The sequence below is a fragment of the Sander lucioperca genome, chromosome 19 (genome assembly GCF_008315115.2).
Source record: "Sander lucioperca isolate FBNREF2018 chromosome 19, SLUC_FBN_1.2, whole genome shotgun sequence".
NCBI classification, from domain to species: Eukaryota; Metazoa; Chordata; class Actinopteri; order Perciformes; family Percidae; genus Sander; species Sander lucioperca.
This window is the reverse complement of record NC_050191.1, coordinates 19,184,348-19,199,422: the sequence shown is the minus strand read 5'-3', so window position 1 is coordinate 19,199,422 and position 15,075 is coordinate 19,184,348. Positions and strand designations below refer to the sequence as shown.

The 15,075-nt window shown below is 42.7% G+C and overlaps 1 protein-coding gene across 2 annotated transcripts in view; it reads left to right on the top strand.

The window, feature by feature from the left end:
• Positions 1–15,075, top strand: part of nbas (NBAS subunit of NRZ tethering complex) — a 157,978-nt gene that overhangs the window by 62,795 nt on the left and 80,108 nt on the right. For both annotated transcript variants that reach the window (XM_031321691.2, XM_031321689.2), the window contains 6 exons: positions 3,234–3,347; positions 6,386–6,543; positions 8,181–8,264; positions 10,074–10,250; positions 10,887–11,000; positions 12,145–12,268. In XM_031321691.2, coding sequence (XP_031177551.1) covers positions 3,234–3,347; positions 6,386–6,543; positions 8,181–8,264; positions 10,074–10,250; positions 10,887–11,000; positions 12,145–12,268 — 771 coding nt within the window. The remainder of the gene's footprint in view (positions 1–3,233; positions 3,348–6,385; positions 6,544–8,180; positions 8,265–10,073; positions 10,251–10,886; positions 11,001–12,144; positions 12,269–15,075) is intronic.

Sequence of the window (15,075 nt, the reverse complement as noted above, 5' to 3'; positions counted from 1 at the left end):
TGATACTTGTCATTTGTTATCCGTCTGTCCTCATTTTAGCCCAAATCTTATTTAGTGTTCTTCACAGCTGAGGACGTTTTACAGACAATATTATGAGTTTTGAGAATGCTGCATCACCCATAAAAATAGTTTGGAGTTGCTTGCTGTACCTACTATCCAGGCACCTGCCGTTAAGCCTCTTAAACCTGTTTGTTGCTTTTAAAAACAGAAGATCTTTGATCCTCAAAACCACTTTTAAAGCTGACAGATGCTGGAAAGAGGCACTCAAGTTAGTGTTCAATTCAATTTGTTGAACAGACGTTTTTGCAATGATAATCTAGTTATATTAAAGTCCTTTTTCCATGATGTCCAAAAAAATTATCTGAAAGACTTGGACCAAAAAAACAGACATAACTTGGCAAGTATTTGACTATGTGCAGCATGTAGAGGAAAAAGTGAAATGAAACATTATCATATACACTCACAAACCTCACCAGGAAATGCCGGTGACGAGCCTTTTCTAGTTTTGGTTAACAGTTTTCAGTTCTTTAAGTATTTCTCTCTTCTCTTCATGTTTTCTTTCCTTTCTTTTGGAGTTGACCCGAAAAAAAATGTTTACATCAGTCTGCTTTTGGTTATTCCAGAGGGGATTCTCTTATATTTAGTTATGTTTTTGTGAGCTTTCATATCTCCCATTTGGGATTATAAACTGCGGAACAGTATCACTGCGAACACACACTGCTAACAGCTAACTGATCAGTCGACACATGAAACGTGAGTGATGTTGGCTCAGTTTTGATTTAATTTGAATTCCTAGTTAAAATTCATGAAGATAAAAATAAATATATGTTCATATTTTGTATATTTCAACCCCTCCTACCACCCACAGCCAACCCATGACACTGACAACATGTGGGAAAGTTTACGATGTCATCCTGTTACTTCTCATGCTCCAACATGACACGAACATTGCTGTTTCCTCTCTCTCTCTCTCTCTCTCTCTCTCTCTCTCTCTCTCTCTCTCTCCTTCTCCCTCTGTATCTCTGTGTTTGTTTTTCTATGAGATAGACTTTCCTGCCGTCTATCTGTCTCTCCATGTGTGTTGCTTTCCCCTCTTCCATCCTCCATCTGTTAACTCGTAGCCCGTTCTGTCTTGTCTCTCAGAGGCCTGTCACCAGCTAAAGGAAACCTGCTAACCAAACGGCCTTGTGGCAGTTCTGTGTCTGTGCTGCTCACATTCAAGTCAGCAGGCAGCTCTCGCTGTGTGGTTGCCGAGAAAAAAAAAGAGGCAGAGGGAGATGAGAAGAGGAATAAACACATTTTTAAATAAATAAATGCAGGGGGGAGGCTTTTGAAGAGCGCATAGCTCCGGGACTTTGTGGTGAATATTTAATGCATGTATCACCAGCACACTGGTTAAAAAACCCTAAGGGTTTGGTGCCCGCCTCGGTCTACAGAAAAGCTCCGTAAATCATTCTGTCTTATGGGGTAGAGAGAGTTGTTTTTGTCTGAATTAATCAATAATTATGATATTCCAAATGAGAATTAAATTGTGCTGACTCAGACTGGATCGTGGTGATCCAGTATAGAACCTCGGGAGTTTTTTCATTTTGTATTCAGAGCTCATTGTCTTGAGTATTTCCTGTTTGTTGTTTCCCTGACATTTCTCACCTTTTTATCCCCCCCTTTTGATTGGTCCGTCAAACGACAGGTAGAGGCTTCGATTGAAAATAAATGCCAGATTAGGTCTTAAAAGCATTTGGTCTAAAAGAAAACACACACACACACACACCCACACCCACACACACACACACACACACACAAACACACAAACACAAACCTTTATATTGAGGTCTTGACAGCTTTTGAAGACACCCTTTCACCAGTCACCCTGAAAATATTTGACCCACACCTCTTTCCCTCTCGCAGTAAACACTGCATTTCTATCTGCCACTCACTTCACAGACAAACACACACACTCACACACACTCACACACACACACACACACACACACACACACACAGACACACAGACCAATCCAACGCCATCACATTTCTTCATCTCCACGGGCGTCCTTTGATCTGCAGTGTGCAGGTTTGTTCAGAAGTCCTGCCTCTGCCTCCTTTGATCGTCCCGTCCTCTACCTTATTGTTTACTGAACTCAGACCGAGATCAAAGATTGCCCTGTGCCGCCACTTGAATGTTAACACCCCAGCCAATCCCACCAACACTATCAAACTGAGATTTATTCATGTTAAGCAAGACAGCAGGATGATATATATTTTTTAAATATTTCATACTCCCTCTTTTAGATGAACAGACACGGCAATAACCTCATTTTAGGCAGACAGATTAATATGTAGTCTCAGGCTTGGTCTGTGGTGCAGCTAATACAGTTAGACGGCCTTATGTTCCAACCTTGAGCCTGTGTGTGGTCAGATGGAGATTTAATAAAGAGGTTTATTAAGCCAGATGTTGTTACTATTATTTGTTTATTTAAAAGAGACAACGCACATCAATTGACATTTTTAGTTTACACTCAAAATGTAAATGTACCAGAGTTAGCAAAAAAGCTAATTTTCGTCTGTAGTCCCTGGCAGGTCAACATAATCATATACTATAGTACTACTAACCGGAGCAAAGTAAAATTCTGCCGCTGATGAGAAACTAGCCCCTCAAAATGTAATGCGATCATTGAGATGCAAGGGTAGTTTTATTTCTAACATTATTCTATCAACACAGACATTTACATCGATAGTCTGGCGTTAGATAGCATTTATTTGCCTCGGGTGTACTGTGGAGTGGGTAAGACTGTTTTTAGTGGTAGGCTAGCAGATACTGTTGACTTGCGCTAGCCTAGCACCAGCGAACTCTGCAACTGGAAGGACTGGATGAAAAGTGTTGAAAACGGTCTCCACTGATAAATAACACACTGGCTAACTTGGAAATGAGGTCCTATGTCCAAAATTTGGAACCACCCCTTTAATAAAAAAAGAATGCAAGAAAGATAGAATGCAAATTAAGAAAGAAGAGAAATGAGAGAGGGACAAAAAAAAAAAAGTACAATACAAAGAAGGGCAGTACCTAGGATGAGGTAAACCAGCTTGTACGTGGTGTTGTACGTCATATGAAGGATTATGAGATTTGGTCTTTAGTGTGTTAGCTTTGACATGTTGACATTACTCAAGATTAAGAAAAATAGTATTTGTGTGTTGATGTCTGCTTAAATGGATATCTGTCTGTTTGTATCTAGGCGATGACAAGGACGTGCGGAAAGGCCAAGTGCTGACCCTGCTGGCAGAGCAGGCTCTCCAGTGTCTGGACTTCAAGGCCTCCTACATCCACTGTCAGGACCTCATGGCTGTAGGTATGTAACATGTGGCACAGTACACAGGCAGGTAGTTGACAGAACTATTAGAGTGCACTGAAGCCTGTTAAAAATCTAATGTGAACTTCCCTCCTGCCTGTCTGCATTTTCCTTCATTTGCTTCAAATATCATTACATGATGATAGCAAAGCTTCCAAAAACATTCATTATCTGCCAAATTCATTTGGATTTTTAACATCCTGGCGACAGAGCTCCACCATAGTCACTGTCATAAAAGTGATTATTTTTTTCTTTCTTTCCCGTTCTTCTCTTTGCCAACCTTTTGGTTAGCTCTTCTTGTGAACGATGAAGTAGCAGCAGTTTCACGATCTTGGCTCATAGAAGGGACCGTGTCAATCAAAAGTGAAGGGTTCTTTTTTTTTTTTTTATGCCAAGGAAATGCTGCAGCGCCCTGCTGGAGTCCCTGACTGACCAATCATAGACTATCATCCGCTCACATACTGCCCACAGTCAGATTTAGGTTACACTGGTATTTAATAATCAAGATACAGTATAGCATCACATCATTGCTTTGATTTTCTGAACATATTTCGCTTGTACGTATTAAATTCCCAGTTATTATTTAGTATTTACAAACCTGAATATCTTACTAGAAAGGAATACACACAGATTTTGAATCCACATGAATGTATCACTCTTATATAAGATACCCCAGTTTAGCAGCTATATTATGTAGCTGCTGGTATAAGGTGGCATCTATGTGCAAATCTAGTATCTATTATTGGCTGTAGACTGCTGGTTGGATAACATCCTGATGGACCTCAGCCTCCTGCCAGAGGGGAGTGGCTCAAAGAGTTTGTGGGAGGGGTCAGCCACAATCTTTCCAGCACGCTTCAGAGTCCTGGTGGCGTATAGGTCCTGGAACGGCGGCAGATTGCAGCCAATCGCCTTTTCTGCAGACCGAATGACACGCTGCAGTCTGCCCTTGTCCTTGGCAGTGGCAGCAGCGTACCAGATGGTGATGGAGGATGTGAGGATGGACTCAATGATGGCTGTGTAGAAGTGCACCATCATTGTCTTTGGCAGGTTGAATTTCTTCAGCTGCCGCAGGAAGTACATCCTCTGTTGTGCTTTCTTGACGAGGGAGCTGATGTTCAGCTCCCACTTGAGATCTTGGGAGATAGTAGTTCCCAGGAAGCGGAATGACTCCACAGTGTCAATTGTGGAGCCACAGAGGGTGATGGGGGCAGGTGAGGCTGGGTTCTTCCTGAAGTCCACAACCATCTCCACTGTCTTTAGAGCGTTGAACTCAAGGTTGTTTTGGTTGCACCAGGTGGTCAGCCTCCCACCTGTAGGCGGACTCGTCTCCATCAGAGATGAGTCCGATGAGGGAGGTATCGTCTGCAAACTTCAGAAGCTTGACAGACTGGTAACTGGAGGTGCAACTGTTTGTGTACAAGGAGAAGAGCAGAGAATAAAGAACACAGCCCTGGGGAGATCCGGTGCTGATGGTCTGTGAGTCGGAGACGTGTTTCCCCAGCTTCACATGCTGCTTCCTCTCAGACAGGAAGTCAGTGATCCACCTGCAGGTGGAGTCAGGCACACCAAGCTGGGAGAGTTTCTCCTGAAGCAGAGCCGGGATGATGGTGTTGAAGGCAGAGCTGAAGTTCACAAACAGGATCCTGGCGTAGGTTCCTGCGGAGTCCAGGTGCCGGAGGATGTAGTGGAGGGCCAAATTGACTGCATCGTCTACAGACCTATTGGCTCTATAGTACAAACTGCAGGGGGTCCAGGAGGGAGTCAGTGATGGCTTTGAGGTGAGAAAGCACAAGGCACTCAAAGGACTTCATAACCACAGAGGTCAGGGCGACAGGTCTGAAGTCATTAAGTCCTGTGGTCCTTGGCTTCTTGGGAACAGGGATTATGGTTGAGGTCTTGAAGCAGGCTGGCACATGGCACGTCTCCAGTGAGGTGTTGAAAATGTCTGTGAACTTCAGCGAGTGTCACGCTAAAGATGATGATTATGTCACGGCAGTATTTCTTGTTTTATGTTTGAGCTCTTTGGTGTTTCTTTAGGTTGGTGCCTGTAATGGTTAAGAACACAATGGTTAACGCTTAAGAATTTCTCGCTTTGGGCTTCTTACATCCTTCCTTGGATGGCCTAAAGTGGAGGTTGAGTGACTTTGTGTCTGTTATGCACAAAAACAATAATTAGGACAACCATGTCACAATAATCTTCCAATCTAGACTGCAAACTCCTCAGAGTATCCCTGAAGGAATTCAAAGTGGTCACTGCAAAGTTGATATTTTGTCTGATCCCGCTTCGTGTTACGCCACATAAAAATTAAAGTGAATACAATTTCCCTGAGTCTTCCCACAGTGCTGAGTAACGGGAGACAGCGTGGATGAGAAAAAGGTGTCTGGGAGAAAGAGAAGGTGTAATCAGATAAGCACCGGTGTTCTTTGTCTGCGAACGCAGTGGGAATAATTGAATCTCCAAGAATTAAGTCGGGCAGCCGTGTTGCTTTTTGACTGTGATGAAGCTGGAACAAATGTGGCACAGTTATTACGATGGAATATTTTCTTCTTCGGGGAGAAGCATGTTTTAGACTTAAATGTATATTAATACCCCAAGGACTTGGAAGGTTAGACTTTATTGTTTCATCAATATCTCAACATTATATCCTCCACATCTGCAAATTCTTAGATTTCATGCAGCATTTGTGTGTGTGGGCTTTACCTTGTGTGTTTTTATGCCTCGGTCTTCTATCTAATTCAGAGTAGATTAGCAGTGATAGAAAGACAGAGATAGAAAATGAAAACCACTTCTGCTCACCTATATTTGGTGATATGTTTGTGTGTGAACAGAGCCAATTTGTGTGTTTACATTTGACAGTTAGACCTTATATTTTGCTTCATCTCCCCTTGCTGGGTAATATTTTTATCGATTCGTTTATCGCAGGTTGCTGTTATCTCCTGCACTAAAAACACATCATCCTTTCTTTCTCCTTTCCTCTCTTACTCTTACTCTGCCTTACCTCCCCCTTCTTGTTTGCCTCCATGTGTTCTCCCTCCAGGTTACAGTCCAGCGTGGGACGTGTGCAGTCTGCTCGGTCAGTGTGAGGGCTATGGCAACCTGGAGGCCCGGCAGGAGCTTTTAGCCTTCTCTCTCACCCACTGTCCCCCTGACAACATCCACGGCCTCCTGGCAGCCTCCAGTGACCTGCAAACCCAGGTCACTCTTTACCTCTTGTTATGATTATGATCAATATGGCTTTTTAAGTTCAAGTTCCACTTTATTTATCCTTAGAAAAGGAAATTTAATGTGCAGCAGGATGTCTAAAAACACATACACAGAAACAGCACACCAGATGCCAACAACATTGTAAACACAACACAGGACACACATGACCACATCAATGGAGACACTCCTTCCCCCAAAACCAATGACAGAATCCAGTTGGACAGTACACAGGTAAATCTGTCATAATGAACATGGACAGGAATAAATAAATAAATAAATAATCACATCATACAACATCATCATCAACACACATTCAAGACATGTCAATCAAGTGAATTCAGGTTCCTAATAGCCACAGGAATAAAAGAATCCCTGGCATGTCTAGTTCTTAACATAGGTAGCCTAAAACAGCGACCTGAGGGGAGCAGATTAAACTCCTCAAAGAGTGGGCGATCAGGGCAGTTTAAAATTTGGTTAGCCTTACCCCTGACCCGTTTTTATTAGCCAGTTCGCAGTATATGTATTATTTATCTTTTTACTACTAGAGCCGATGCCAGTATTTTTTCATTATCTTAAAATTGGAAGAATGTTATGCAAAATAATCAGCTAAATATACAAACGACCATAACATGTAATTTGAGAGACCCAGTCAGCAGTGGAACCATAATTATTAACACTAATTGCTTATTAGTCAAATTGTAGTATGAATACTACGCTCTTAGTCTAGCCCACAACAAAATCCAACGTAGTTAATGCATCATATCATATCCTGTCCTATCTGAACAGCACTTTGTTTCATTTCAAATAAGTTCAATTCTGGTCACTTTTTCTTTTTTATTATGTTTTTGGGTTGTCCGTCTGTCCGTCCCATTCTTGTGAGCGCTATATCTCAGGAAACTCTGGAAGGAATTTCTTAAAATTTGGCTCAAGGATGAACTGATTACATTTTGGTGGTCAATGGTCGCTATGACCTCACGTCTGTTCCTTTCTTGTGAACGCGATATCTCCGTAACACCATGAGGAAATTTCTTCAAATTTGGCACAAACATCCGCTTGGACTTATGGATGAACTGATTGGATTTTGGCCATAACTCAAGAATTCCTGCACAAATTTTGACAACATTTCACACAAATATCTAATAGGATAAAATGACTAAGTGATGACATTTTATATCCAAAAGGAACAGGAACAGAAGGGGGACATTTGGTCGGATACTGAATTGGTCACATACTAATCTTGAAACTGTGGTGATTATATAGATCTTCTGTGCTACTGGGCTGAAGATGTGTATGAAGCATCCACGTTTCTCCAAAAAATACACCTAATACCTTTTATTAAATTCCTTCAAAGTCTGGACAGAAATGGACATAATCCTCAACTTGACCGGTTGGCGGACAAACACCGCGAGTTGGTCATTTTAGTTTCTTTTCTCTTTTAAGGATAACCGTGAAAACGTCTTTCTTTTTTTCACCATTGTGCTATTTGCCTTTCAGTCATACCAAATAACAACATTTCAATTGATCCACGTATCCAGTGAGATTGCTCTGCTCAAATAGCAGGTTGTATGATAATATCATATAAGTCTCAAGTTTTGTTTTCCTTCTTCCTCTCTATTTTTGCCCTTTAGGTTTTGTACCAGGTAGTTAACTATCAAATGGAGCCTGTTATTACTGAGAGTGGACGAGAGGCCGACGAGACAGACTCTGTAAAGGTTTGCGTGTGTTGTTCTCTGTATGTTTTTCCTGCATGTTAATGTGCTTGCTCTTTGTCTGAGTTGTAGTCTCTTCTGCTATCCCTGTGTGGGTGTGTCTCTCTGCTTTTGTTTGTTTTGTGTGTTTTCCTATTGCTCCATATTTGATGAGGTGTAAATCTAGTGTTAAGGTTGCTCCGCTCGCTTGGTTTATTTATGCCTCCCCTTCTCCTCTCCTTCAGCACCGCCAGCTTTATGATGCCTTGAGTGGCTGTTAATGTTTCATGACTTGCATTGCATCCCCTTTGTGTGTGGATGGCTGCTCATTTGAAAGTGTCTGTTGTCATTTTAGTGTTGTATTGATGTCCCTACTCCTCACTTGTGTATATTTAAGCCCTAGATATGTATGTGAGTGTGTGTGTGTGTGTCGGTGGGTGCATTTTTCTTTTATATCTTCCTGTTTTTTTTGTTTTTGTTTTTTTCTTCAAACATCTTGAGTGTATGTGTGTTTGGGTTCTTTTCATTCCCTGACCCTCAATCCCCTGCCAAATAAAGTATTGATGAAAGGCACTAAACGATTTGGCCCCGGCCCACTGGCCCTCTAAATTTGGTTTTAAAATCCTTTTCAATTGTGCGGCAACCAACATACCATGAAAACTGTTGGCACACTTTCAAAAATACCCCAAGAATGTAATTCACAGTACAATGCACCATTCCTTTGTTACATTTTGTTGACTTTAATGATAATGAAAACTTAGTTAGACGAGAAGATTGATACCACTCTCATGTCTGACTGTCAAACATGAAGCTACAGCAGGAAGCTGATTGGCTCTGTCCAGAGCTAACACAACCACCTACCAGCACTTCTAAAGCTCACTAGTTAAAACATTATATTTTGTTTCTTTAATCTGTACAAAAACCCAAATCAACAAATTGCCGTTTAATGGGGGTTATGTGCCAGACTATTTCTAGACCGGAAGCCATTTCCAGTCAACCAGCAGAAGTTTAAAACATTCTGGCACATAACCCCCCATAAAACAGTAAAATTATGTGTTTTACACTTAAAGGTGCTGTAGGTATGATTGTGAAGATCCAGGACTTAGCCAAAAAAATTGAACTTCGACAACTTCTCATTCCCTCGCCCCTTTCGGCTAAAGCTCAGAACAGTATCCTAAGCCCCTCCCCCCTCAAGGGAGAATGAATGCGTGTGCATGAGCAGTGATTGACATGCAGTTACACACCCCCCCCTGGCCCTGATTGGTGCATCTGAACAGGGAGCTGTGGATTTTTACAAATTACACTGTAGGTGGCGCCAGAGGAGCCAGATTTTTTTTTATTACCTGCTTCATGTAGTTCTAAAAACAATTTGTGTAATGAATTTGCTCCACACTAACGTAGCACTACACAACCTAGTGCTTACTGTGTGACTTTTTGACACATTTTTTGTACAACTATTAACTGTATGTCTCTCAGGCAGGGCTTGCTGGGCTCTGTGCTGCCTAAATAGTGCATATTGTAATTCCCTTACGCAGAACACAAACAACACAAAGAGCCCTATGCTCATTAAAGTGCTCCTCTCAAGTACCTAATAAAGGGTCCACAGCTCCAAATTTGTCCTTTGGTCAAATATAACATTACAGATGTAGCGATCAGAGAACCCCTGCTTTTTAATTTGTAAGGAAAAGGATTCAGAGGATTCTGTACTAATGCGGGATGTTTTCAAGTAATAGAGCTTCTACTACCACAAAGATACAAGAGTGATACACTAGAATAACGTGGCCGTCATGTTTTTTATCCATCCTGTTGCCTTTGTCATCCGCTTGGTCCCAGGCCTGCGCTCCCTCTGTAGGCTCCCCTGTGGGGGCAGCGGGGGACCTGCTGCACAGGACTACAGCTAAGACCATGGAGGTGCTGACCACTACAGGACTGACCACCAAGGCTGTACTGACCGCAGTCAGCGACCACCGCTGGTGGAAGGAATCACTCAACTACCTTCGGCCGCTGCAAGTAAGAACACTTTGGCTGTTTTATTTTTCATTTATGTGATCTGGTTTTCTATGTCAGGGGCAATAAAGGGCCTAATGAATTAACTAACAAACTAACTTCTGTTGTGTGTGTGGTTTTTATGTGTTGAATTGACAGTAGTGTGCTGTAAAAGGCATGATCAAGCAGCCAACAATAACAGAGCCATGATTTGCTTTATGCATGTTTTTTTTTTAACTCTACTGGTTCCTGAGTGGCACAGCATGTGTGTTTCACCGTGTGTGTGTGTGTGTGTGTGTGAGAGAAAAGGCACAGTTACATGTCAGCCCCTGCTGCCATATCTCACACGCTCTTGCACACAGACTTTATAGGCCTCATCCAAAAAACAACCAATCAAAAGCTCATCTCTTGCATAATTAATTGGCCCGCCTATTGAATATTTCATAATCTGGCGGTTGCTGGCGGCTGGACTGCCTCGGCGGTCGCCGGGGTGGGGATTAATGGCGTCTCTGGTCCCAGCAGCGATTTGGGAGGGCAGCTCGTGGTCACAAGTTTCTTAGTCAAGAGAAAAACCGAGAGGATGTGAGCTTTGGGACAGAGAGAGATGACAGTGCTGTGGGCATGTTGTGAAAGTTTAATGATGTTTTGATGGATCCTCAGGGTCACGGTGCAGGAGCCACTAGTCAGGATGGGGCGTGTGAGAACTCCAACCTGCAGCGTCAAGGCTGTAGCCCTTTTTATCAGGAACTCATTGATGATCCCTGTGTAGAACTGGTGAGTGGCTGAAGACTCGTGTGTCTTATAGCTCATTATTTTTCTTCCATTTGCATCCCTGTTGTCCTTTTTTTCTCCTGTTTTTACCTCATGTCACCGTATTAAATTACAAAAAAAAATGCCAGAGTAGGTTCATGATTTAAGGCGTTTAATTAGATTTATTTTCTCCTATGACTTAGAAATTCCTTCAAAATGAATATTGATTTTGGACTAAGTAGTTTTAATGCCAAAAGCATTTTCGGAAGTGCTAACAGTGCTTTTTAGAGAAAGCAGGATAAACTAAAGAGTGATGGTACAATAACAGCGAACAAAATTGGACATGTGGTCGAAAATATAACACTAACAGAAGAAGTATTATATGTATTAGATGGAGGGGCAGATATGAATACCATAAAACTTCAAAAGCAAAGGATGTCGACAGAAGGAGTTATGGAAGTAGAAAAGACGAGTAGAAAGAGTAGTTTGACCTTTATGCCTAGAAAATGGTCGCACTGGCCTAGGACTGGGCTTTTTACTCCCAGACACAAATCATGTGGATAGCTAAAAGAGTGGATGCAAGGGGAAACAGAGAAGGCCGATACATCTCTTCTCATGACATTTTAATAGGCCTCTCCAAATCCCTTCCTCCGCTCCATCCCCAGCGTTCATCTATCTTCCATCATCCATCTACCAATAATGGCTCCCCACGTCCATCTGTCTATGAGCCGCCTGATCAATGGGATTGGTTCTTACCTTAACTGTTCCAATGACGGAAGTGGGGAGGGAGGGAGGAGAGGCTGATTGAGAGACAAAGAGAGACAAATGCAACAAGACAGAAAGATGGATAGAGTGAGAGCTTCAAAGATAGACAGGAAACATTGCGTGTTGAAGCGACAGCTCTGGGGCCGGCGAGATCTCAGAACTCATTGTTCACCTCTCAGACAGAATCCTATAAATGAATCAATAGGCTCCGTCTTAAAAGGCTTTATTTAGCTCTGAAGTTCATTTGTTTACTCCATCTGTCATATCCTTAATCACAGTCACCTTAATCACATCTCTGTGTGTAATTTTCTGATCTGCTCTTCTAAGTGTTGGGATTCCCTCGGAACAATGACTAGTATTAGGTAGTCATTCATCACTCTCTCTTCTCTGTTCTCGCTCTCAGAGTCTAGATGTGTACTCGTCCTACAAAGACATGCCTCAGGAAAACTTTGCTGAGGTTTTGCTGAGGACCAGCAAAATGGCTGAGGCCAAAACTGAAGGAAAAACCCTGTTTCCTGCTACGGAGGGTAAGCATTCAGAAACACAAATGACCCACAGTGACACCCACAGGTACTTGTCAAGATAAAGTGTAGATATAAATATTAATGATACCACATACTGTATATTTTAATTCCAGATTGGTAGCCCCAGACTACTTTTAGAATCAGGTTGAATTTCTGCCAGATCGGTCACTTTAAGTCGGCTGTCACACAGCTTGAGATGTTCCACGGTCCGAATTCCCACGCCAGAAAGTCAGAAAATCTGTTGAAGACTGTAGTGAGATTGTTTTAAATAACATCGTAGTGCTTTACGTGTTGTTGCCACTGAGACAGTGCTGTGATAGAAATAAAATTGAACTTTGCTGCAGAACAGACAGACCATATTTTCTGCATCTACCAGCCATCTGCAGCTCCATATTTTTCATTTTTCTTCATGCTTTCTCTACATAGTAGAATTGCACAAGGTTGATGCTAGAACGGATGGTCAGGATGGACGGGCAAAGGCATGACCTGCTCTCCCTCTGATCGGCTTACCCTGATATTCTTGCCTAAACCTAACCAATGAAGGCAACGAGTACTAGCCAATCAGAGGTGGGTCATGCCCGTCCCTTCGGACTTTTCATTTTGACTTCAACCATTGCACAATGTAAGGCTGCCGTTCTCTTTGTTGTCAACATTTTTTAGCACACGGCCATCTTGTTTAATTTAACTTTGTTGAAATTGTCAATGGGCAAAACCAATCAAGGCTTCCATTTCTAAGTTCAGTGTGACTGCCAGCGTTGTGGCAGGTTGATTGATCCATACAGTGTGAGCAAAGAAGTTGTACATTTTGGATGTGTAGGAAGACTAATCCAAACATGTAGTGCAAGTTTAGTGCAACTTTTGGGCTAATCAGGGCCTAAATATCTTTCAAGGTTTTTTTATTGAATGACAAAAGGGCCTAAATATCTATCTTAATTTCACAAGCTTTTGTAGTGCAGTTGGAATATTTTGTGACCCACTGTTACATTGATTTACCAAACTCTCGCACGTCGGCTAATGAGCTTTTCCTGAATTTAGAAATGCTTTTCTTTTTCTTTTTAAATTCACAAATTCTAAAAAAGAAGCACTTGGAAAGTGCTTTCTAAGTGTTAAAGATAGATCGAGTGAGTGTTGTGTAACTTGAGCTGTTTCTTAGTGCCCTGTCTCAGTGAAGCTGTGGTGTTTGCAGAAAGCGCAGCGTGGTTCGCTCCCCTCCCTTCCTCCTGTCCTCTCTTCTCCTCATCCGTCTAGCCAGGGAGCCCATATGTGGTGGACTAGGGGACAACATGGGAAGAATAGCCTCACATTGATTAATTAATGTATTCCCACGCATCCCACGGCAACAGTAAATAATGACGCATCACCACAGCGATACCAGAGAGATTGCATCAAGTCAAAACATCAAGGCCATGCTGCGTGATGGATCACAGCTGCTCGCCAAAATCAATGCCACTACAAAAATAAAGAGCAAATGTATGTGTGTGTGAATACTAATACAGGGACACTGAGGAATGTGAGACGCACACTTTGACCATGGACTGCTAATGCGTAGATATGCATACACACATCTCTCACACACACACACACACACACACACACACACACATTCTACCAAATCCTCTCTCTCTTTCTCGCTGCTGTTGTCTTTCAAATGAATATCTCTCTTCTTAAAAGTCACCTTCCCTTCGGAGCTGCCACCGAGCGCGACGTGTCGAGAAAGAGAAAAGCCGGTCTGAACGGCATCAACGTCTGATAACAACCCTTCGATTAATGACTCGCGTATCGGCCCGCCACACCGGCTGTCCTCAAAAAACAGACTAAGAGATGGCCTTTAAGAAAATAAATATATTGATTTTTCACCTGGCCCAGATAAGGTGGAGGTAATTAATGATGACACAAGTGGAAAGTAACTCAATGGGATTGAGCTGAGTAAGGTGCTGAAAGGGGCACTTGGTGTGAGGGGAAACAGAGGGACACACACACACGCACAAACACACACACACACACACACACACACACACACACACACACACACACACGCACAAACAAACACACAAAAACACAAACAGCATGGAGTGCTGCCATTGGCCGCATGTTGACCAGGACATAATCAGTTGCTTTTCACATTGCCTTCACAGGGAAATAGTAATAAGTCACTGTCTCACTATCCCACTAACAATGTGCCCGATTTAGCTGACACAGGAGCAGGAGTGTGTATGTATGTTTGGAGGCACACGCATGCACAAACATACACAGTCTCACGCACCCACACTCACGTGGTGTCTCTTTATCACTCTCTCCCTCACAAGCAGAAGTACTGTATGCTTTTAAGTCAGGGTTATCTATTCTGTGTTTGTGTGTGTGTGTGTGTGTTTGTGTGTGTGCGCGTGTGTGTGTGTGTGTGTGTGTGTGTGTGTGTGTGTGCGTGCGCGTGCGCGTGCGCGTGTGTGTGCGTGTGTGTGTTTACCCCTCTGGTAATTCCTGTCCCGATGGTATCAGTAGCTTTAGAGAGGCGTGTAATCAGCTCATTCTGAGGTGTAGCTCATTGAAACCCGGGGGGGGGGAGATAGGAGAGGAGGGGAGAGAAAAACGGGAAAAGGAGAAGGGTGGGCACTCTGCTTAAGAAAGCTGTTATGGCTCTTTAAGCTGGCACATCATTCCACCCCTGCTCACACATGCACACACCGAACCTCCAGCTGTATCTGTCAGGTATTGGCCCGTGTGCGCACATATGAGTATTCGTGTGCATTTTGTTCTACAGTATATGTCTCCCTTTGCCCCCGCCTCTCTCCCAGTGTCCATGCTCCACTTTT